We start from the raw sequence: 22,781 nt of genomic DNA on the forward strand, positions 1-22,781 counted from the left end.
CTTTAAATTATGTCACGTGATTTGATAGTTTTGTGTGGTACCTCTGATTCTTCATTTAAAGTCACGCTTTATTTGGACTTATTTCAGTTTCCTGCATGTTCTCCATCCCTTACTATTTCAATGCCATTCTCATTTCTGAACTTCCTCCTGGAATAGCCTCACCCCATTAACATTCTAAGACCAGGTTAGGTCCCCCTGGTATATGCTTTCATGGGCCCCTAATTAATTTATAGCATCTGTCACATTTAGGTTTGTGCGATCCTTTGATTATCTTTCCTACTGGCATATGAACTCCATGAGTTAAGAATGATTATGTTTTGATCACCTTTGTGTCCTCAGCACTTTCTGTAGTCCCTGACATATAATCAATTTTTTCCTTTTTTGATTGAATGAATAAATTAGAGATGTGTTAGATTGCTAGTGCTGTTCAAGATAGATGTTTTAGAGGACTAGTACTGCAATACATTATGTCATTTGCTTGACATAGAAAACATAACTTTAAATATTGAGAGAAATGATAGGATTTGAGCATCTGGTTCTTGGGTCCTTTGTCTTGTGTTTGTTATAATCCTTTGGTTTTAAATTTTAACACTTGCCATTGGGTGGCAGTATTGGCTACCAGAACACACTTCAGCTCCATGGCATTATTCAAGTTGTAAAAACGTGGTAATTTTGTTTGTTTTAGAAAAGTAGAAACTCAAACTCATGAATATTTTTAATCCTAAAGAAATATTTTCTGGGTTAGTCATATAACATATTAGGACATAGTTAGTTACTTTTGGATAACATATAAGAACTCTGGGTCCCAACCCAGTTCACATCTAGGTTCCTTACTTTTAGAAGTTTACCTAATTCCTGAATACTTACAGCCACTTGTTTTGTTGCTTCTGACTTAGATAAGCAGGATAAGCAAATCCTGCTCTCAATCCTAGCTAACTCTGTCATTTTCAACTAGTCAGAAGCAGTCTGCCGAGCTTTGTTTTAAGCCTTCCACAATTGAAAAATAAGTTGGAAACCACTGAACTTTGCTGATAGAAGGGCAGTTTCTTTTCATCCTATAATAATACTAGAGGCCCGGTGCATGAAATTCATGCACTCGGGGAGGGAGGGGCAAGAGGAGGAGGCTGTCCCTCAGCCCGGCTTGCGCCCTCTCACAGTCTGGGAGCCCTCGGGGAGTGGGCCTAAGCTGTCAGTCAGACATCGTTAGTGCTGCCGTAGAGGCGGGAGAGACTCCTCCCACCACCGCTGTGCTCGCCAGCCTGTGAGCCCGGCTTCTGGCTGAGTGGCGCTCCCCCTGTGGCCAGTGGTGTCATAGTGACCGGTTGTTCTGCTGCTCCTGCGTTGAACATCTGCCCCCTGGTGGCCAGTGGTGTCATAGTGACCGGTTGTTGTGCCGTTCGGTCGATTTGCATATTAGCCTTATATTATATAGGATAATTGATCTAAACTGTAAGAACCAAGCACTCTTGGGACATACCAAATCTAATGTTTACCACTCACACAATTCATTGTTCTTTAAAATTAAAATATTGTCAAAGCAGATGTGGACATTTAAAACACACTAAAATTGATTCCTGACCTTTGGAGATTGGGTTTATGGCCTAAAGAATGTTTAGAATGAAGCCTGAAACAAAATAAAATTTCTCCAATGATGTTAGATGATAGGACTCTTGCATTGATGTTATCCTGTTTTGCCTGTTATTGGAGCACTTCAGATTCAGTACAAATATTAAATCATAAGACTATTTCTGGAATGTTATAGGCAAGTTACATATACTTCTCTTAAAATCTCCTTTCTCAGCATATTTCTCCCTTCTGTTAGTGATCCAATTTCTGTTTAGGAAATTGCCTTTCACTTGTTGAGAGTAGTCTTGATGGGATGAGATATCCAGATACCTGTCTATTCTAAGCTTGATTTTTCAGCTTCTTTTTAAAATTCTCTGAATTTCTTTATATTTTTTTCAATGAAGTCCCATAATTTCTAGCCAAAATTAGTTTCTGTGGCTTAAAACCAAAGAAATCTAACTGATATCCTAACCCTAGGGACACAGTTAGAGGGTGTATATATGTATATATTTTTTTCTGTTGTTAGAGTTATTTAAAGTAACAGAAGTGTATCTAAAGTGTAGAGTTATTTACAGAAATACAGCTTAACAATCTGCATTTGATATAGTTCAAAGTTAGCAGTATTAATGTACATTTTTAATTGAGAACTGCAAAAAGAAGGTAAATAAAATTAGGCCTTTTACATATGTGCCTTAATAGAAAAGAAATATATATTTTTTCATGATGGCATAGATTAAATATGAATTTGAAGGTATGAGCCAAAACTGTCAAAAAGAAGTCTAAAATTCAGGAGTAAGATTTTTCTCTCTGAACATCCCTGTTTTGACTGGATCACGTTTTGGTTTCTTTCCCTGCTTTAAATGATGTAAGGAAACTCCACTCAGACTCTTTCTTGCTTTCAGAAATCAAAGCCTGCTACTAAAATATTAATCAGTAAATATTTATCTCATTGTTGGAGGAGATAAAATTTTACTGCTAGGTTTTCCATTCTGCATCTTTGTACTTACAGTTTTTCTAGTAATATTAGACATCAGTATATTCATCTCTTCATAAATGTGGGGCACCTAAGGGGAATTACTGTTTCACTCACTTGAAGTCATTACATTTTTATCCTTCTTTATGGAAACCAAGTTATTTTCTAAGTTTAATTTGTGTAAAATAAAGACAATTTTTGTACTGATTTCCATTTCCATTATAAAATCAGCGATAGATTCCTTTAGAGAAACTTTTTCTACTGTAAAACAATTAGAGTTTGTAATTATAATTTGGGGGAGGAAGAAAGAATGTAATTCAGTAGTTCTGGGATTGCTTTGGAAAAACCTTTCAAACTTTGTAGTACTTTCTTTATTCTAGGTTTTATCTTTGGCAATTATTTGCCATTTGGATTTACTTGTGATTATAGGATTGATTTTTTTTTTTTTTGCTTGAAATTTCACTTTTTTTGGGGACATGTATATTTATAATATCTGATAAGACTAGTCTTTATTAACCTATTTTTGCATGTAGACTTAATTATACTTAATATAATTGTGTATAAAATGAAGGGATTTACTCAATAATAACAATTAAGTTACTATTATGAAGCTTTTGTTATAGTATTAGGTATTAAGTACAATCTCATTTTATCATCACAGAATCCTGTGTTCTTCTAGGAGTGATCTCCATGATTACACTTAAGCTTGGAGAAGTTCACTCATCCAGAGTTTTACAGCTAATAAGTAGGAAATCTAGGTTTGCTTCCTGCTCATGCTCCTAATCTTTTATAGCTCTAAGGTTATATTCATTCATTCAGTAGTATACACCGAGGCCAGTCATGTAGGGGTTGAAGGCTATATTAAGGTTTTTTAATTTTAAATCTGATGGGAAATTATGGAAAGATTTCGAATAGGGAAATGATAGGAGTGCATTAATAATTCTAGTTATTCCGGTTGCCTTGTGGAGCAAGAATGGAAATAAAGAGACCCGTGTGGAGACTGTTGTAATGGTCCAGGTCAGAGTGGCTGGTGGCTTGGGGTAGGGTTAGTTGTAAAGGAAGAGATCAGTGGCTGGCGTCTGGTAGAGGTGATAGGATGTAAAGATATTTACAATTGTGAGGTAGGGATACTCAGACAGTCAGAATGGGTGCTGACCTTGGGCCTGGAGCAGGGTCCTGGATGAGCCGTGCTGGCTACTAGTTGTCCGTTGTGGGGAGGTCTGTGGTCTGTGCCATCTCCGGAGGGGCAGGGCAGCAGGGAAGGGAAGGCAGCACCCACTTCACTGAAGCCTTTCCATGTTTGAACAGTCAGAAAGGCTGTATCCCTGCATCCCTCACGGCGTCAGTCCAGGATTTATTGCTGGATTGGGTTTGGGGTGTGGGAGGAAGAGAGAACTCAAGAATAGAATCACAGTCTTTGCCCTGAGCAACTGGGCGAAGGAAGTGCCATTTACCGAGATGATAAATACTGGTGAAGGAGCAGATTTGGGAGAGAAACGTCAAGATTTTAGTTTTGGACGTGTTAAGTTTGAGATGATCATTAGACACCCAAGTGGAAATGTCATGAAGGTAGTTTGACTTCACGTTTGGAATTTAAGAGAGATTGTGGGTCTGGAGATACACAGTTCAGAGTGATCCGTGCATAATTCTACATTCTTTCCCCACAAGATCTGTCTCTCTGCAGCCTGTCACTAACGCCTGAAGTTACAGCATTAGAAATTCATTTATGCTGTTTGGATTATTAAACTACACATAACCCGTGGAAAAGGTGGCATATTAAATCTTTATGAAAACCCACTGTGATGTGAATCATTTTGTGACATCCTTTTCGGGACAGCCGAGGTCTGCCTGCCGTGGGGAGACTCCCATGCTGATGGATGGCAGAGGTGCAGGGGTCATGCGGAGAGGTTGCCTCAGAAGGCTTCCCATGACATGTTTATAAAAAGGGAGTCCTGGGTCCGGCCTGTGTTGCTCAGTGGTTGAGCATCTACCTATGAACCTGGCGTCACAGTTGGATTCCCCGTCAGGGCATATTGCCCAGCTTGCAGGCTGAATCTCCAGTAGGGGGCGTGCAGGAGGCAGCCAGTCAATGATTCTCTGCCATCATTGATGTTTCTCTCTCTCTCTCCCTCTCGCTTCCTCTCTGAATAAATGAAAGGGAGTCTCAGATGGCTTTAAATGTAGATTTCAATGTTCTATTTTTAATGAATGGCGAAGGCTTTGTGTTTATAAAGTGTTCTTTATATTCATTTGTGTTTTAAATTAATATTCAGTTTGTAAATGTACATTTCAAATCATTTGTCATCGAATGCAGAAAGCTACAAATTAAGACATTCAATCTTCCTTTAAACTTTTAAGTTCTGTTCATAAAACTTCCATGCTATTTATAAGCTTATGAGAGTAAAAGACAATCTGTAGACTATTTCTTCTAATAATCTCTGGAAGTTACATAAATGTGGTAGCAACAAAGATATAAGAAGAATATTGACTGCTATTTTCTTTTGTGTAGAAAAATGAGTCATTTTAGATTACAGACTAAGATTTAAAAAAATTCTATAATTCTGTTTTGTGTATTAAATAATATTTAGTTTAGTTTAAATAAATTAGTTATTACGTATTAGTTTCCAATAACTTATACAACTTACCATTTGGAGGTTATAGTTCTGAAATTGGTTTCACTGGGCCACAGTCAGGGTGTTGTCAGGGCCACCCCGCCTCCTCCCCCTCCCCCCCCCCGCCCCTCCCCGAGACTTGGAAAGAACCTGCACCCTGGGCTCTCCCAGCTGCTAGAGCCGCAGCCCCACCACTCTCCAGGCCTCCTTTCCCCTTCCTCCCTCTTCACAACGTGCCGCACAGTGTCCTGCATCAGCGGCCGTGGCTTTTTCTTCTTCTGTGGTCACATCTCCCTCTCTTTGTGGGACACCAGTGTTTACTCAGATAATCCAGCAGAAACTGCCGAGCTCCAGATCCTTAATTTAATCACATCTGCAAAGCCCCTTTGCCAGATAAGGTAACATCCCCAGGTTTCAGAGATTAGGACCCAGCTATCTTTGGGGGCCAGTACTCAGCTCTCCACAGCCTTGCTCTGAAATATTTTGCTGTAGTGAAGATTTCATAAAGATATTACTGATTTCAATATACCCCTAACTCTCCTGAGAATTTTACATGCCGGTAATCCTTATCAAACTCTGTCAAGAAGTATCCTGGCAGTATTTGACTGCATCTGACTCTGTGCTTTCAGATGGTAACAGTTTTTAACTTTCTATTTAGAAAGAATTTCAAATTTATAGAAAAATTTCAAGAATAACAATAGCAAAGAATATTCAAATGTCCTTTAACCAGTTCATCTGTTATTAATATTTTACCTTATTTGCTTACTATTCCTGACTTACATGATTTAAAATAAATACATATTTCCTTTTTAAGAAAATAAAATACAACAGTGTGGTGACTGCAGGGGGTGGCTGGGGGAGGGAGGTGGAGGAGGATATAGAGGGCATAGATGATGATGGATGGAGACTTGACTTGGTGTGGCGAACACACAATACAGTGTACAGATGATACGTTGTAGAATTGTGGGTTGAAACCTATATAATTTTTTAAAATTTCTTTATTGATTAAGGTATTACATATGTGTCCTTATTCCGCCATTACCCCCCACCTCCAATTCATGCCCCCACCCCCCTGTTGTCTGTGTCCATTGGTTAGGCTTATATGCATGCATACAAGTCCTTTGGTTGATCTCTCCCCCTTACCCCCACTGAAACCTATATAATTTTGTTAACCAGTGTCACCCCAATAAATCCAATGAAAAGGAAAAAAAGAAAACAAAACTTGTACCAATAGATATATTAGTTATATATAATGTCCATCTGCTCTCATTTCTCTTCAGTTAAAGTAGAGGTTGGCAAATGTTTCTGTAAAGGGCCATATAGTAAATATTTTTGGCTGTGTGGATTGTATGATCTCTGTTGCAGCTACTCAACTCTGCTGGTGTAGTGCAAAAGCAGCCATAGACAGTTCTTCAATGAATGAGCATACTGTGTTCTAATTAAATTTTATCTAGAATAACACAGGAGTTTGCTCATGGGCTATTGTTTGCCACCCCAAGTTAAATGAGTTCTAAGTGATTCAGAATTGTAGTTAAAAAGGTTTTTTTGTTTTGTTTTTTAATAAGTGTGTTCCTTTAATTTCTTCTATTGCCATAGGATGGGTCAGAGACTTTTCATTCAAAAATAATAAATTTTTAAATATCTGAGTTAAAGGATTGTGTCATTATCAAAGAGATCTAGGTGTACTTAGTTACAGTATTTAAGTTATCCTGGCCTAACTAAAATAAGTTTGTTATACATAATATTTTTCCTGTTTGAGGATAATAAGCCCTCCCTACTGATAACAATTTTGGTTATTCTTAATGCTAAGAAAAAAAATGTAATTTTTATCTTTATATTAGTTTAGTAGTTTATACTTTGTAAATGCTTTCATCTCCACTGTCTTTAAAAAAACTAAATATTTATAATCACCCTTAAGGGATAGATTGTTATTTCTGTTTTATCAATGAAGATTTGATGATGGGAGAGATAAGCAGACTTGCTCAGTCACATGTGTAGTAAGTGATAGAACTAGGATTATTTCAGTGATTCTTTCAGATTTTGTGACATTTATTTGAACGTATGTAAGTCTGATTGAGTATGATTTGACTCCCTGTAGGCATTACATTTCATGTTAGAATTTTCCCCATAAGTTATAGTTTAGATTATTTATTATGTACATTTATTAATATGATGAGCATTGAATTACTAATTCTCTTCATCCGTATATCCCGGTTTTATAATCTAAGTTCTTTGTTTAACGCATTGTGTTGTTCGATTTTTTTAAATAGGTCCTGATTGTTCTTTGAATGTTCCTTCCACCGAGTCTTACTGGATTCTGCCAAATGTCAAACCCTTCAGTCCTTCCGTAGGTCGGGCTTCCCATAAAGCAGTCTTACACGGGAAGTTCATGTGGGTGATTGGTGGATATAGTTTTAACTACAGTTCCTATCAAATGGTCCTGAAGTAAGTATGTTTTCCAGATTTTCATAATCTATTGTTTAAGCTGATTTTTTTTGGTAATAGGACTATCCTAAATGCCTATTTTATTGCTGTCAAAATTTATGAATATTTTTGTGATAGTACCTACTTGTTACATGGAACTTGATTTGAGGATCTCTGAATTCAGTATATTCATCATTAAATATTTGTCATTATACATATAGGTTTGTTTTGTATAGATATTTCATTACCTCTCTAGAGTGCTTTTAATAAATTCTGAGGAAGAAAATATTAATTAAAGAAAGGTGAGGCCAGGCCTGTATCAGACATTATGAATCCTGCCACATAATATTGCTTTCAGAATGAAGTGTAATTGCTTATATAAAAATACTTTCATTCTGACCTGTAAATTAATTTCCCTGAACTTTTTAACTTTGAAATGATTTTACAAGCTTTTGTTGGGAGAGAGTGCCAGTATTGTAAGACAGATCATTCATTTGCTGATGTCTCCATGGAGATTATCCTTTGCATGATTGGATGATGCTGGGACCACATGGATGGCAGCTTACCTGATTTCTTTTCAGCTGGTGATTGTACTTTATGAACATTCAATAACAGAACAAAAGAGCAAAAAGAAGAATAATTTGGTTATCAATGTTGTTTTCAGGAGTGATACTCATAATATGTAACAACTGGTGCAACTTGGGCATCAACCAATCAGAACTGACCCTGGACAATATACCATAGTGGTGTGTACCCATTAGGTTGCCGGATGCAGCAGAGAAATACACCGGATACCCAGTAAAACTTGAATTTCAGATAAACAATGAATAATTTTACAGTATAAGTAGACCCTTGCGATATTCTTTTTTGACTTTGTCCCAAATATTGTATGAGTTCTACCTATACTAAAAAATTATTTGTTGTTTATATAAAATGCAGATTTAATTGGGCATCTTGAGTTGTATTTGGTAGCCCTACCCACTAACATTATTAGTTCTATTAATATTGGGTATTTTAAAATTCTGCTTATAAGAGGAGATTGCTTTAAAACTATGATTGAATATGACTCGAATTAAAGTATAAAATAAATAGTTTCTGTAGGGAGGGAAAAAGTTTTAGGTACATATTTAAGTAGACTATTAGAATTCTATAACATAATATAAAATGGATAAAATATAGTAGAAAGAATTGAAAGAGAGTTGGTGGGATTAAAATGAATTGCTAAGATAGGAAAGGAACCTGAAGAAATGAGTTTTAAATGTGGAACCTAAAAGGAAATTAACTATGATTAATGAAAATGAAAAGCCTGTGAAAATAAAGTAAAATGGTTTTTGCATTTTTAATGAGCTGTAAGAAAGAACAAAGAAGAATACAAAAGACCAATGTGGTCCACAAAGCCCAAGATATTCACTATCTGGCCCTTTGCGGTAACGTGGTGGAAAGCAGTGTGTTGGGTGCAGATGCTGGTAGTAGGTAGATGTAGCTGAGGGAGTCTGTGAAAGTTATGTTCGGATTGATTCTATCCCCTCATTTGTCTCATTCACACGCATCTTCTAATGCCAGCGTAGGAAAGGAGTTAACCATCATGCTGAAAACAGTTGTTGGTGACCTTCCCTTTTTAAAAGTGTGTGAAGAGCTTGTTTGTTTTCCCTGATAAGTTGGAGGGAGAGAGAAGAGATGATAATTGATAGTGAGCTTCTTAAACAAGGCCCTCGTCAGGTCTTGGCTGGGTGCTTCCCTCTGTATGTTTTGGCAAATCGAAGTGATGTGAGGGTAGAGTATGATGTGACGACTGAATTGGAATTCGCTTAGATAAGCATTGGAGAGTCACAGCTTGGGACTTCTATTTTCATATGTATATTTTTAGAGCAGAAGAATAAAGATTAATTTTCATTTTTATCTAGTAATCCAGTAGTACCTTCTTTTTACAGAAGCTTCTATCTTACTAGATTCATGTCACACAATCTCAGTAAACAAGATACGTTTGATCAGTAAGCAAGATACGTTTATGATCAGTAAATGATCAGTAAACAAGATACGTTTGTGTGTAGGCAATAGGTACCCTTGGTTAACTTATATAATGCTGAGCTAGATGCATGTAAAAGAATAAAATTGAATACATAAAGCAAATGGCTGTTTTAAAAATGGAGAGAATTTTCATCTATTTCCAAAGGAAAAAGCTGTGTTTTTTTTTTTTTTTTTTGCTTCTATGACATTTATTATTATTGTTATTATTTTATTGAATTTATTGGGGTTACATTGGTCAATAAAATTATATAGGTTTCAAGTGTACAAACCTACAACACATCTGCACATGGCATTGTGTGCTCATCATCCAAAGTCTGGTCTCCTTCCGTCACCATTTATAATCTCCCTCTTTACCTGCCTCCACCCCCCTTCCCTCTGGTACTCACCATTAGTTGGTTGTCTGTTCCATGACGTTTTTTTTGGTTTAATCCCTTCACCTATTTCACCCACCTCACCAATCCCTCTCCCTTCTGAGAGCTGCCAGTCTGTTTTCTTATTTTTGTTTTTTAATTTAAAAATGCAGACCAGCTCACTATTGTTTAGGTTAAGCAATTGGCTGAAATTATTAAAGCAATTGAACCAATTCATTCTAGTAATAGTCAAGTTAATGTATACTATACATTTAGGTGATTGAGTCCTAATTTAAAGTAGATATAATTTGAATGTCTTTATGAAAAATATTGAATATGGTACATGAAATTATGAGCTTGTTAGTTCTAATTGTTTTGAATTTAATGAAAACTTGAATACAGATGAAGAAAACATATGCAGATTAAAAAAACCAAACAGGAATCTTAGATTATGAAGTTATTTCTTTTCTTGGTTCTAGTTATAATTTAGAAAACAGTATATGGAATGTGGGAACTCTGTCCAGGGGACCGCTCCAGAGGTATGGACACTCTCTTGCTTTGTATCAGGTAAGGATCTTGCTTTTTATTTTCATTTTTTTATTTTTAAAAATATATTTTATTGATTTTTTACAGAGAGGAAGGGAGAGGGATAGAGAGTTAGAAACATCGATCAGCTGCTTCCTGCACACCTCCTACTGGGGATGTGCCTGCAACCAAGGTACATGCCCTTGACCGGAATCGAACCTGGGACCTTTCAGTACACAGGCTGACGCTCTATCCACTCAGCTAAACCAGTTAGGGCAGGATCTTGCTTTTTAAATTAAAAAAAAATATTTTTGAGTTCACCTTGGTGGGAAAAATACTAAATCTCAGATTTATTTCAAACACCTAATGAGAACAATAGATCATAGGGATCACAATAACTTGAGATGTCACAGACTCAAGCACTATTTTAGTAAAAAAAAAAAAAAAAGATTTTTTTAGTATGATTCGCCATTGAACAAGAGAAGAAACAAAGATTGAGTTTTTGTCCTTGGCTTGATTCCTAGCCATCAGGTCAGTCACTTTTCTCTTTCATTGGGTAAAATTCAAATTTACCTTTCTAACCATTTTTCATGAGAGTTCAGTGGCATTAAATAGGTACATTCAAATTGTTGTGCAACCATCACCACTATTATCTCCAGACTTTTTTTTTTTTGTCTTAAAGCTGAAACCTTATACCCATTAAACAACAATTCCCCTCCTCCTCCAGACCCTGATGACCATCATTCCACTTGCTGTCTGTGAATTGGACTGCTCTGGGGACTTCACATACGTGGACTTATATAGCATTTGTTCTTTAATGACTGGCTTATTTCACCTAGGACTGAGGTCGGCAAACTGCGGCTCGCGAGCCACATGCGGCTCTTTGGCCCCTTGAGTGTGGCTCTTCCACAAAATACCACAGCCTGGGCTAGTCTATTTTGAAGAAGTGGCGTTAGAAGAAGTTTAAGTTTAAAAAATTTGGCTCTCAAAAGAAATTTCAATCGTTGTACTGTTGATATTTGGCTCTGTTGACTAATGAGTTTGCTGACCACTGACTTAAGATAATGTTCCCAAGGTTTATCCATATTGTAGCATGTGTCAGAATTTCATTCTTTTTAAAGCCCGAGTAATAATCCCTTGTATGTACATACCACATTTTGTTTATTTACCTGTCGATAAACAACTGGCTTGCTTTTACCTTTTTGGCTATCGTGAATAATGCTGCTATGAATATAGGTGTACAAATATCTGGCTCCTGTCCCTGCTTTCAATTTTTGGGATAGAAATTGCTGGATTATATGATAATTTTATTTTTATTTTTTGAGTAATTTCCATATTGTTTTCTGCAGCTGCTGCACCATTTTACATTCCCACCAGCACCGCACTAGGGTTTCAGTTCCTCAATGTCCTTGTCTACACTTGTTAGTTTTTGGAACAGTTTTATTGAGATATAATTGACATACCATATAATTCACTGATTCTGAATGGGTGTAATTGAATGGTTTTCAGTGTATTCAGATGTTTTCAGTGCAAACATCTCTTGCAGATTTGTGCCAAATTGCAGACTTGTGCAATCAAGTTTAGAACATTCTTATCACTTCACAAAGAAACCCTGTGTCCTTTACCTATCACCCCAAACCTCCTCATCCTTCCAGCCTTAAGCAATCATGAATCTACTTCCTATCTGTGTTGATTTGTCTACTCTGGACAGTTAATATAAATGAGATTGTGTACTATGTGGCTTATGACTTGCATATTGTAGCATGTGTCAGTACTTCATTTTTATCTCTAAATTTTGGAATCAACTTGTCAATTTCTACAAAGAAATTTTTTTTGGGGGGAGGATTTCTTAGTATTGTCTATTGTATGGACATATACTACATTTTGTTTATCATTTCATCAATATATGGACATGTAGGTTATTTTCACCTTTTAGCTCTTATGGAACAACTAGAGGCCCGGTGCACGAAATTCGTGCACTGGGGAGGGTGTCCCTCAGCCCAGCTTGCACCCTCTCTAATATGGGACCCCTCGGGGGATGTCCAACTGCAGGATTAGGCCCGATTCCTGTGGAATCGGGCCTAATCCTGCAGTTAGACATCCTTCTCACAATCCGGGACTGCTGGCTCCTAACCGCTCACCTACCTGCCTGATTGCCCCCTAACTGCTTCCTTGCTGGCCTGATTGACCCCTAACTGCTCCTCTGTGGGCCTGATTGCCCCCAAATACCCTCCCCTGCTGGCCTGATCACCCCCAAGGCTTTTATTAGTATAGATATGACCCTGCACAGAAAATTTTACTAACCCTGCTGTACAATAAGGGCTTGACGATTGAATCATTAGGACCAGACACCAAGATTTCCTTTCTTTGAATAGTGGAGGGAATACTTATCTTGTCTTTAAGTTGCCCGGAAATTAAAATGAGATAATGACTTAGAAAAGTATAAAAGCACCACATAAAGACAACTGTCTTTTTAATGAAGTGGCAAAATGAAAAACACTTTTTATTCTCCCCTTCCTTACTTTACAGCTTTTATTTAAACTTTGAAATTTATAAAAATTTCACTCCAATTTTCATTTCTTTACATTCAACATTATTTTGTATTGGTTTCAGGTTTTATATTAGTTACAGAATAGTGGTTAGACAATCATATACTTTACAAAGTGTTCCCCGATATTTCTAGTACGCACCTGGCATCATACCATCATTACAACACTACTGACTATATTCCCTACTTAAGTGACAATGGGTTTACAGGTTCCTTTCAATCTTTCTTTTGTGTTTTTTATCCTTCCTTTTCTTTCTCACTTCTTCCCTCATTTTCTTTATATAGTATCTCAATTGCCCATCAAAGCTCAGTGAAGGCACTGGGACACGCTTCATCCATTTTACAGGCCAGGAAACTGAGGCCAATTCCAGTTGGCTGTGGAACTTGACTCAGCACACAGGAAGCCCTCAGAGCCATGCTCTTTGCGCTTCCTAAGGGGCAGCGGCCCAGCAAACAGAACAAACCTTCCAGTCAGGCTTCCGAGCCTCTTTCTCAAGCACCTCTTCATTGCGGATGCTCCACATTCTTTCCTCTCCCCCCATTCTTTACTGCCCCCCCTTCTCCAAAGCAGGTGGAAGGCTTCCCACTCACTGCCTAGGCATGCTCTGCTATGGGGCAGGGTGTAGCGAGCTTGCTTTTGGGTGAAGGCAGGAGCAGTAGTCACTGCCTCTGAAGTGTGAAGGCCGCCTGAGCGAGGCCCGTTAGCACTGGGAGCTTCTCTGAATCACGTCAGTCAGTCCAGTACCCTGCAGTGCAGCACCCCTCCACTGAGGCGGCACCACCCCTCAACCCCCGTCTCAGGGGTGAGGGTCCTTGCCCCTCTGCCAGGAGTCCTTCCATGCCCCTTGATCCCTGGCTGGGCCCACCCACATCTTGGGGCCACTGCAGAACCTCTGTCTCTCTGCAGATAAGGCAGATCCCTGCCCTAGGTCTCGGCAAAGCTATGAATCTGTGGCCAGAGGCTTGGTCTGGGTCTCAGCAACCACATGCCCGCAATGTTCCCAGGGACCCTGGGAGGGGCTGGGCGAGTCCTGCCACGCCCCCCCCCCCCAGGGTGGCCATCTCCGCTGGGACCCCCGTGAGCGCCAGGCTCGGCCCGGACACGCCCCCCCGGGTGGCGATCGCCGCCCAGGACCCCCGGGAGAGCCAGGCTCGGCCCCGGCACCCCCCCTCGGGTGGCGATCGCCGCCCGGGACCCCCGGGAGCGCCAGGCTCGGCCCGGACATGCCCCCCCGGGTGGCGATCGCCGCCCAGGACCCCCGGGAGCGCCTGGCTCGGCCCGGACACGCCCCCCCGGGTTGCGATCGCAGCATGGGACCCATGCTGAGCGCCAGGCTCCGCCCGGACATGCCCCCCGGGTGGCAATCGCCGCCCAGGACCCCCGGGAGCGCCAGGCTCGGCCCGGACACGCCCCCCCGGGTTGCGATCGCAGCCCGGGACCCATGCTGAGCGCCAGGCTCAGCCCGGACATGCCCCCCGGGTTGCGATCGCCGACCGGGAACCCCGGAACTAAGAGGATTGGGCGCCGCCATCTTGGTCTTCTCAACGGCCGGATAGGTCACCCGGAGTCCCGCCCCCAGCCTCTCGCAGGCCCAATCATGGGCATAGCGGAGGTGCGGTCAATTTGCATGTTTCTCTATTATAAGGTAGGATGCTGCTATGAACATTTATGTATACGTTTTTGTGAGGACACATGCTTTCATTTCTCTTGAGTATATATTTAGTATTGGGATTGTGGATCCAATGGTAACTCTATATTTAGTTTTTGGATAAACTGCCATGGTTTTCCAAACTGGCTATACCATTTTACATTCCCTCCAGCCAGGTATGGAAGTTCTAATTTCTACGGATCCTCACCAGTTCTCATTAGTATCTGTCTTTTTTATTATAGCCATCCTATTGAGTGAGAAGTGATATCTCATTGTGTTTTAATTGCATTCCCTGTTGATGAATGATGTTGAGCATCATTTCTTATGCTTACTGTCTGTCTGTATTTTCTTTGGAGAAATGTCTATTCAAGTCCTTTGCCCATTATTAAATTGGGTTATTTGTCTTTTTATTATTGAGATGTAAAGAGTTCTTTATGTATTCTAGATACAAGTCCCTTATGATTTGCAAATATTTTCTCCCATTCTGTGAGCTTTCACTGTCTTGATGGTGTCGTTTGAAGCACAAAAGTTTTTTTTTTTTTTTTTTAATTTTGATGAAATCCAATTTATCTTTTTCCCCTTTTGTTGTTGGTGATTATGGTGTCATACCTAAAAATCTAAGATCGTGAAAATTTACTCCATGTTTTCTTTTAAGAGTTTTATAGTTTGGCTCTTACATTTAGGTCTTTGATTAATTTTGAGTTAAATTTTGTATATGGTGTGCAGTAAGGGTTCAGGTTCATTCTTTTGCATGTCACTATTCAGAGTTCTCTTAGCACATTTGTTGAAGAGACTATTTCTCCATGGACTGGCTTGGCACTCTTGTCAAATATCAGTTGGCCATATATGTTTGGTATCTCTGGACTCTCAGTTCCATTGATTTGTATGTCTGTCTTTATGCCCGTAGCACACCGTCTTGATTACTTTTGCTTTGTAGTAAGTTTTTACATAGAGAAGTGTGAGACCTCCAATTTTATTTAATTTTTTCACTATGGTTTGGGTATTCTGGGTGCCTTGTAATTTCATGTGAATTTTGGAATCAACTTGTCAATTTCTACAAAGAAGTCACCTGGAATTCTGATAAAAATTGCATTGAATCAGAATGGAGAGCATTGAATACAGTTTGGAGAGTATTCCCTTCTTAACAATAAGTCTTTTGACCCATGAACATGGGATGCCTTTTCATTTATTTAGAAACTAGAAGCCCGGTGCACGAAATTTGTGCACGGAGGGGGGTTGTCCCTCAGCCCAGCCTGTACCCTCTCCAATCTGGGACCCCTCGAGGGATGTCTGACTGCTCGTTTAGGCCCGATCCTGGTGGGCAGTCAGACATCCCTCTCACAATCCAGGACTGCTGGCTCCCAACTGCTTGCCTGCCTGCCTTCCTGATTGCCCCTAACCGCTTCTGCCTGCCAGCCTGATCACCCCCTAACCACTCCCCTGCCAGTCTGGTTGATGCTTAACTGCTCCCCTGCTAGCCTGTTTGCCCCCAACTTCCCTCCTCTGCTGGCCTGGTCACCCCTAACTGCCCTCTCCTGCAGGGTTGATCACCTCCAACTGCTCTCCCTTGCAAGCCTGGTCCCTCTCAACTGCCCTCCCTTGCAGGCCTGGTCCCTCACAACTGCCCTCCCTTGCAGGCCGGGTACCTCCCAACTGGCCTCTCCTGCTAGTCATCTTGTGGTGGCCATCTTGTGTCCACATGGGGGCAGGATCTTTGACCACATGGGGGCAGACATATTGTGTGTTGGAGTGATGGTCAATCTGCATATTACTCTTTTATTAGATAGGATAGAGGCCTGGTGCATGGGTGGGGGCCAGCTGGTTTGCCCTGAATGGTGTCCTGGATCAGGGTGGGGTTCCTTTGGGGTGTGGGGTGGTCTGAGCGAGGGGCCTGTGGTGGTTTGCAGGCCGGCCACGCCCCCTGGCAACCCAAGCGGAGGCCCTGGTATCTGGAATTTATTTTCCTTCTACAATTGAAACTTTGTAGCCTGGAGCGGAGCCAAGCCTGCTGCTCCCTCCGGGGCGGCAGCCATTTCTGTGGCAGTTAATTCACCTTCTACAATTGAAACTTTGTAGCCTTAAGCAGGTGAGCCCAGCCAGGGTGTGCGGAAAGCTTTGCTTCCCCTGTTGTCGCCGGCAACCCTGGCTTGCTCTCTCAAGCTCCGTTTTGCCCCCATTTCTGTTTGAATTTGTTTACCTTCTATAATTGAAACTTTGTAGCTTGAGTGGAGGCTTAGGCCTGCAACGGCTATCGGAAAGCTTGGCTTGCTCTGTTACCTGGGAAACCTTGCTCTCTGTGGCTGTAGCCATCTTGGTTTGGGTTAATTTGCATACTCGCCCTGATTGGCTGGTGGGTGTGGCTTGGTTGGTGGGCATGGCTTATGTAGCGGAGTGATGGTTAATTTGCATATTGCCATTTTATTAGAGAGGATTAAAAGATTGCTTTCAACAAGGTTTTGTTGCTTCCAGAGTAAGTTTGGAATTTCTTTTGTTATATTTATTCCCAAGTATTTTATTTTTTGATGCTTTTGTAAATGGAATTGTTTTACTTACTTTTATTTCTAGATTGTTCACTGCAAGTGTATAAAAATATAATTGATTTTTGCACATTGATCTTGTATTCTGCAATGTGGTTGAACTCATTTATTAGCTCTAATTGTTTTTTTGGGGGGGGAGGATTTCTTAGTATTGTCTATATATAAGTTCATATCTTCTATGAATAACAACATTTTACTTCTTTTTCAATCTGCGTGTCTTAATTCAGTTTTTTTTTTTTTTTTGCCAATTTGCTCAGGCTAACACCTCGAGTACAGTGTGGAATATAAGTGGGAAAAGTGGGCGTCTTTGTCTTGTTCCTGACCTTAGTGGGAAAGTGTCTCCTCTTTCATCATCCAGGATAATATTAGCTGTGTGTTTTTCTTAGATGATCTTTATTAGGTTGAAGAAATTCCTTTCTATTCCTCGGTTGTTGAAATAGTAATGATTTGTATTATTTATGCATCATTCATTTTAGTCCTATGTGATTAAAGTTCTTTGTATAATTTATAAGTGCTATAAAGCATCTGCCCATGGCCATGGGAAATGGTAATAAAAATGTACTCCATGCAATACACAGATGTGGTGTACCTTTCTCTGAACTGTGCTTGATGAAAGCAGTGAATGATCCAGAACAGCACAGAGTCGTGTATATCGATGGCAACATTCCAGTGTGACAGCTAGCGACTCAGCAACTAGGAAAATTAAAAATATGGTTAATTGCCTGGTTGGTATGGCTCAGAGGTTGAGCATTGACCCATGAACCAGGAGGTCAGGGTTTAATTCCAGGTCAGGGAACATGCCTGGGTTGTGGGCTCGATCCCCAGAGTGGGTCGTAGAGGAGGTAACTGATCAATGATTCTCTCTCATCATTGATATTTCTCTCTCTCTCTCCCTCTCCCTTCCTCTCTGGGGAAAAAAAGGTTAATTGACTATATAATATAATTGTTTTAAATATCTTTTTGAAAACATGGATTTCCCCCCCTTTCTTGTGAGTAAAAGCATTATTTTTCATTAGTCATGTGTTCCCATTTGACTTTTTAACAAATAAGAACTATGCCTTATGCATGTTGTGAGTGATTGCTAAAACTGTGTTTAAATTTAGCCTTCATTCTAATTTAATATATGTATATTGCTAAGAAATAACGGGTTTGTTTATTAATACTTGTTTTTTAATTTACAGGAAAACATCTTTATGTATGGAGGCAGAATTGAAACCAGTGAAGGCAATGTCACAGATGAGTTATGGATTTTTAACATTCACAGTCAGTCCTGGAGCACAAAAACTCCCACTGTTCTTGGGCACGGGCAGCAGTACGCGGTGGAGGGGCACTCGGCACATATCATGGAGCTGGATAGTAGAGATGTTGTCATGATCATAATATTTGGATATTCTGCAATATATGGTTATACAAGCAGCGTACAGGAATACCATATCTGTGAGTTACTTTGCATGCGTATTTATAAACTCTTTCTTGATTGTGCACATTTTTATCTTTAAAATCTTCATTTGAACTTAGTCAAAATGGTTAGTTATTTGAAATAAGAATTATAAGCCAAGAATTGATACTTGTTAATATAATTCCTTTGGTTTTGTGTTAGATTTTGTCCTTTAATAAAGTTTATCTTCTTAGGCAAATGTGGGGAAATGTTACAGAAGTTACATTTTCTAAGAACTGAGAATATTTTTAAATATGTGAAATTCCAATAGGTGGTGCTACATCTTTGGTTTTTACTCGGAGGCTAGGAGCTAAAACTAACCCAGTGTCTTTGCTATGCATTTCATGATTTAAAAAAATATATATTTTTATTGACTTCAGAGAAGAAGGGAGAAGGAGAGAGAGATAGGAACATCAGCAGTGAGACAGATTCATTGATCAGCTAGCTGCCTCTTGCATGCCCCACACTGGGGATTGAGCCTGTAACCTGGGCATGTGCCCTGATCGGGAATTGAACCGTGACCTCCTGGTTCATAGGTCGATGCTCAACCATTGAGTCATGCTGGCTGGGCAGGATTTTTTATTTTTAAGGGTTCTGTTCCTAGGCTTACTGCAGTGTGTCTCTGTAGGTATTAGTCTTTTAGAGGAAGCTCTTGAGAGTCTGTCGGCTTCTATGAAAGATTATTATCTGGTGCATGAAGGTGTCGGGGGCAATCTGCATGTGACTGCACGATATTCTTAAATACTCTTCTTCGTTTTCTGGCACTTTATTTTATTTAAATTTTTTAAAAAATATATTTTATTGATTTTTTTACAGAGAGGAAGGGAGAGGGATAGGGAGTTAGAAACATCGATGAGAGAGAAACATTGATCAGCTGCCTCCTGCACACCCCCCACTGGGGATGTGCCTGCAACCAAGGTACATGCCCTTAACCGGAATCGAACCTGGGACCCTTCAGTCCGCAGGCAGATGCTCTATCCACTGAGCCAAACCGGTCTCGGCTTATTTAAATTCTTTATGAAATTTTCAAACAGTTGTAAGTTTAAAAAAAGTTTGTCTACAAATATATGCACCCTATAGTCACTACTTAGATTCAAGAACATACTCCATATCTGGCCTTGACCAGTATTTTGAACTCAAGGTATTGCTTTTTTTGTGTAACTGTACAGGGTGATCTGTTTCTCCTCCATGTCGCCAGTACAGCTGGGCTGAAAGTGGGATATGCATCCTCCTTCCTATTGTCATTTACACTCTATTCCCACGCCTTCCTCCTTTGAATCACTCAGCTTTGAATCCTATGTCATTAGACTATACCACCTGTTTCTTCGCCTTCTTGTCTTCTGTTGCTCCTTAGGTCACTGTTTTATTCCTTGAAGGAAATAGCGTCTGGCTCACTGTCACTCCATCCCATATACATTAACCAAATATTTCTATGATTTCAGTATCCACTGAAATAATACTTCCAATACTTGGCTTCTCAATTTTTTGATCTCTCTCCCAAAGATCTTGTTTTCCATCCGACTTGAATCAGTCTTGCACATTGTCCTACCTGCACTGAATTCGACAATTCCCATTCCAGATATCTTACTCGAGTGCCTCCAGCTTACTCCTGCTAGTCCCCACACTGGGAATTCTTCAACCGTCCACAGCATGTAGTTCACTAGCCTCCTTTCAGGTGTTCACTCTCTCTCCCTCTCTCTGTCCATACTTCCCTCTACACTTACCAGGCTTCACGTTCATAATCACCAGTCTCTCTTCCAACTCTTCATAATGACTCTTTCATACATTTTTCTCTCTCTTCAAACTTCCAACATGTCCTTCATCATAACTCTCAGCTGATGAACTTACTCACTGTTTTACTGAGAAAACAGAAGCAGTCTAAAGAGAATTCCTACTGAAGGGAACATTTTGGAGTGCAATGGTTAAAAAGTAATGGTGCATCGAATAAACCTGCTTACATGCATTATTGTTGTAACAAACTCCTGAGAGCACGGAAGCTAGTGTGGCTGTCATTCTAATTTTTCACATGAGCCCAAGAGTTGTTTCAGCAAGAGTTAAGTTACAAGAGACATCTGTAATACTTTCAACAATGAAGATAAATTAAAAAAAAAAGTGTAGTTATAAATGGTCTACTAGTATATAGAAAGGTTTTGTTTGATTTTATTTTAATTTTATGATGTTCATGGAGTGTTGTAGGTATTATTTCCATATTTTGTAACTTATTGAAATTTTCTTTGTGGCTTAATATCATAAATAATGTATAGACACTTGAAAAGAAGGCAAATGTTATAATTTTAAGGTATGGTATCTGAGATATATATATATATATATATATATATATATATTCTACTTTATTCATTTGCTTCTTAGTTCTATTTTTTTTGTATTGGATCTATCATGCTATGAAAATTAAAGTCTACATATGTTAGTGTATTTTTGCCTATTTCTCCTTATATATTCTGGAATTTATTCTTTATGAAAGTTGCTTTTATGGATATTCATGACTTTAATTTTTGCATTAATGTTATAAACAGCTTTGTTTATTTAATGTTTTGTGACCGGATTTCTATCTTGTCTGATATTAATATTATGGCTCTTGGTTATTTGGGGTGGGGCTGTCATTCTTTTCTTGATATGCTTTTGCCCATCTATTGTTAACCTTTCAGAATCACTTTGTTTTAAATACATCTCTTGTGTACAACAAAAAGTTAGATTTTGCTTTGTGATCCCATCTGTTTTTTGTACATTTTCTGTACATGTTTTATATTTTTAATAGTCACTTTGTTGTCTTTTAAAAAATTATATGTCTTCTCATGTCCAAAGGAGGCCCATTTTTTTGAGGAAATGAGTAATTTTGCGATCTGCCACTGTTAGGCTCCTTCCGGACTCCTTGTTTCTCGTCTTCCTTCTGCATTCTTGGGGCTTCCTCCTTCTGGCTCTTGGTTTTACTTGCTTTTTGCGCTTGATTTAGAGTTTGTGGGTTTTTTAATTCTTAGTTTATCTGGAAATTTAATTTTCTTTTTCATTCATGTTTTCCTTGTTTTATCGTCTTCCCAGGAATGAATGGGAAAATTCAGAATTTAGCTATCACCATGCTTGTATTTGAACCACAGGTTTTGACTTTTGAAGTGTTAAAGCAAATATTTAACTAAGTTTAAAGTCAACCAATATTTTTACTCTTTGATCAAGCCCCAATATACAGGACACTGTTTCTACTGCCTTAATCCATCCTATTTTGTTTCAAACACATTTGACATTATCAGTATTTTATACTAGGGATCAACAGTCTATTCTATAGAGGGCAAGATAGTAAATATTTTAGACTTTGTGGCCCATGCGGTCTTTGTCACAACTAATCAACTCCGCTGTGGTAGCAAGAAAGCCAACACTGACAGTCCATCAACAGATGGGCATGGCTTTGTTCCCGATTTTGCCCTCGTGTCTTAGTTTTTCTAGTCCTGCTCTAGAGAGAGTGTGTGTGCTATTGGGGCCTAGCAATCCTGGTCCAGATTAATTTAACATTTTGGCATGTGGTTTTCTTTGGATCTTGGATTTACAGTGAATTCCTGCCCCAAGATCTATGACCAAAAGTTCCCAGGAAAAATGAAATTTTTTTCTTTACATACAGCCAAGTGGAAATACACATTTTCTGTCTGCTTCTGCAGAGCAGATTAAAAAATAACTCACTTTTTCATTGAGGATATAATCCTTCAGGGATCCTGACTTTGTATAGAAGTTCTCTGATCCAGTACCCACACGGGCTTACCTTCAGTACTGGCCATTGAAACCAAATCCCTAGGCTGCCTGAATGGTACATACCTTCCTTACCCTGCCTTTCCACTGAATACGGTTTCTGGCCCTCGGAATATATTTTCCACTTTCTATACTAACCTTTTTTGCAGCATAGTCTCATTCAGCCATGAGACATGGTGGCAGTTATGCTTTCCAGGGATGCCTAGGAAGGCACAGCAGATGAATTCTAATTTTCTATGAATGGTAAATATTGATAAATTCACTGGCTGGTAGGTTTTGTTTTCCTTTTATTTTTAAAAAAATATATTTTTATTGATTTCAGAGAGGAAGGGAAAATAAAAACATGAATGATGAGAGAATCATTGGTCTGTTGCCTCT

General features: G+C 39.3%; 1 protein-coding gene across 1 annotated transcript in view; it reads left to right on the top strand.

Moving 5' to 3' along the window:
- The window catches only part of ATRNL1 (attractin like 1), a 449,173-nt gene that overhangs the window by 32,888 nt on the left and 393,504 nt on the right, over positions 1 to 22,781 (top strand). The window contains exons 6-8 of the mRNA XM_054728743.1: positions 7,422 to 7,596; positions 10,433 to 10,520; positions 18,394 to 18,649. Coding sequence (XP_054584718.1) covers positions 7,422 to 7,596; positions 10,433 to 10,520; positions 18,394 to 18,649 — 519 coding nt within the window. The remainder of the gene's footprint in view (positions 1 to 7,421; positions 7,597 to 10,432; positions 10,521 to 18,393; positions 18,650 to 22,781) is intronic.

The sequence above is a fragment of the Eptesicus fuscus genome, chromosome 17, assembly GCF_027574615.1.
Source record: "Eptesicus fuscus isolate TK198812 chromosome 17, DD_ASM_mEF_20220401, whole genome shotgun sequence".
Classification (NCBI taxonomy): domain Eukaryota; kingdom Metazoa; phylum Chordata; class Mammalia; order Chiroptera; family Vespertilionidae; genus Eptesicus; species Eptesicus fuscus.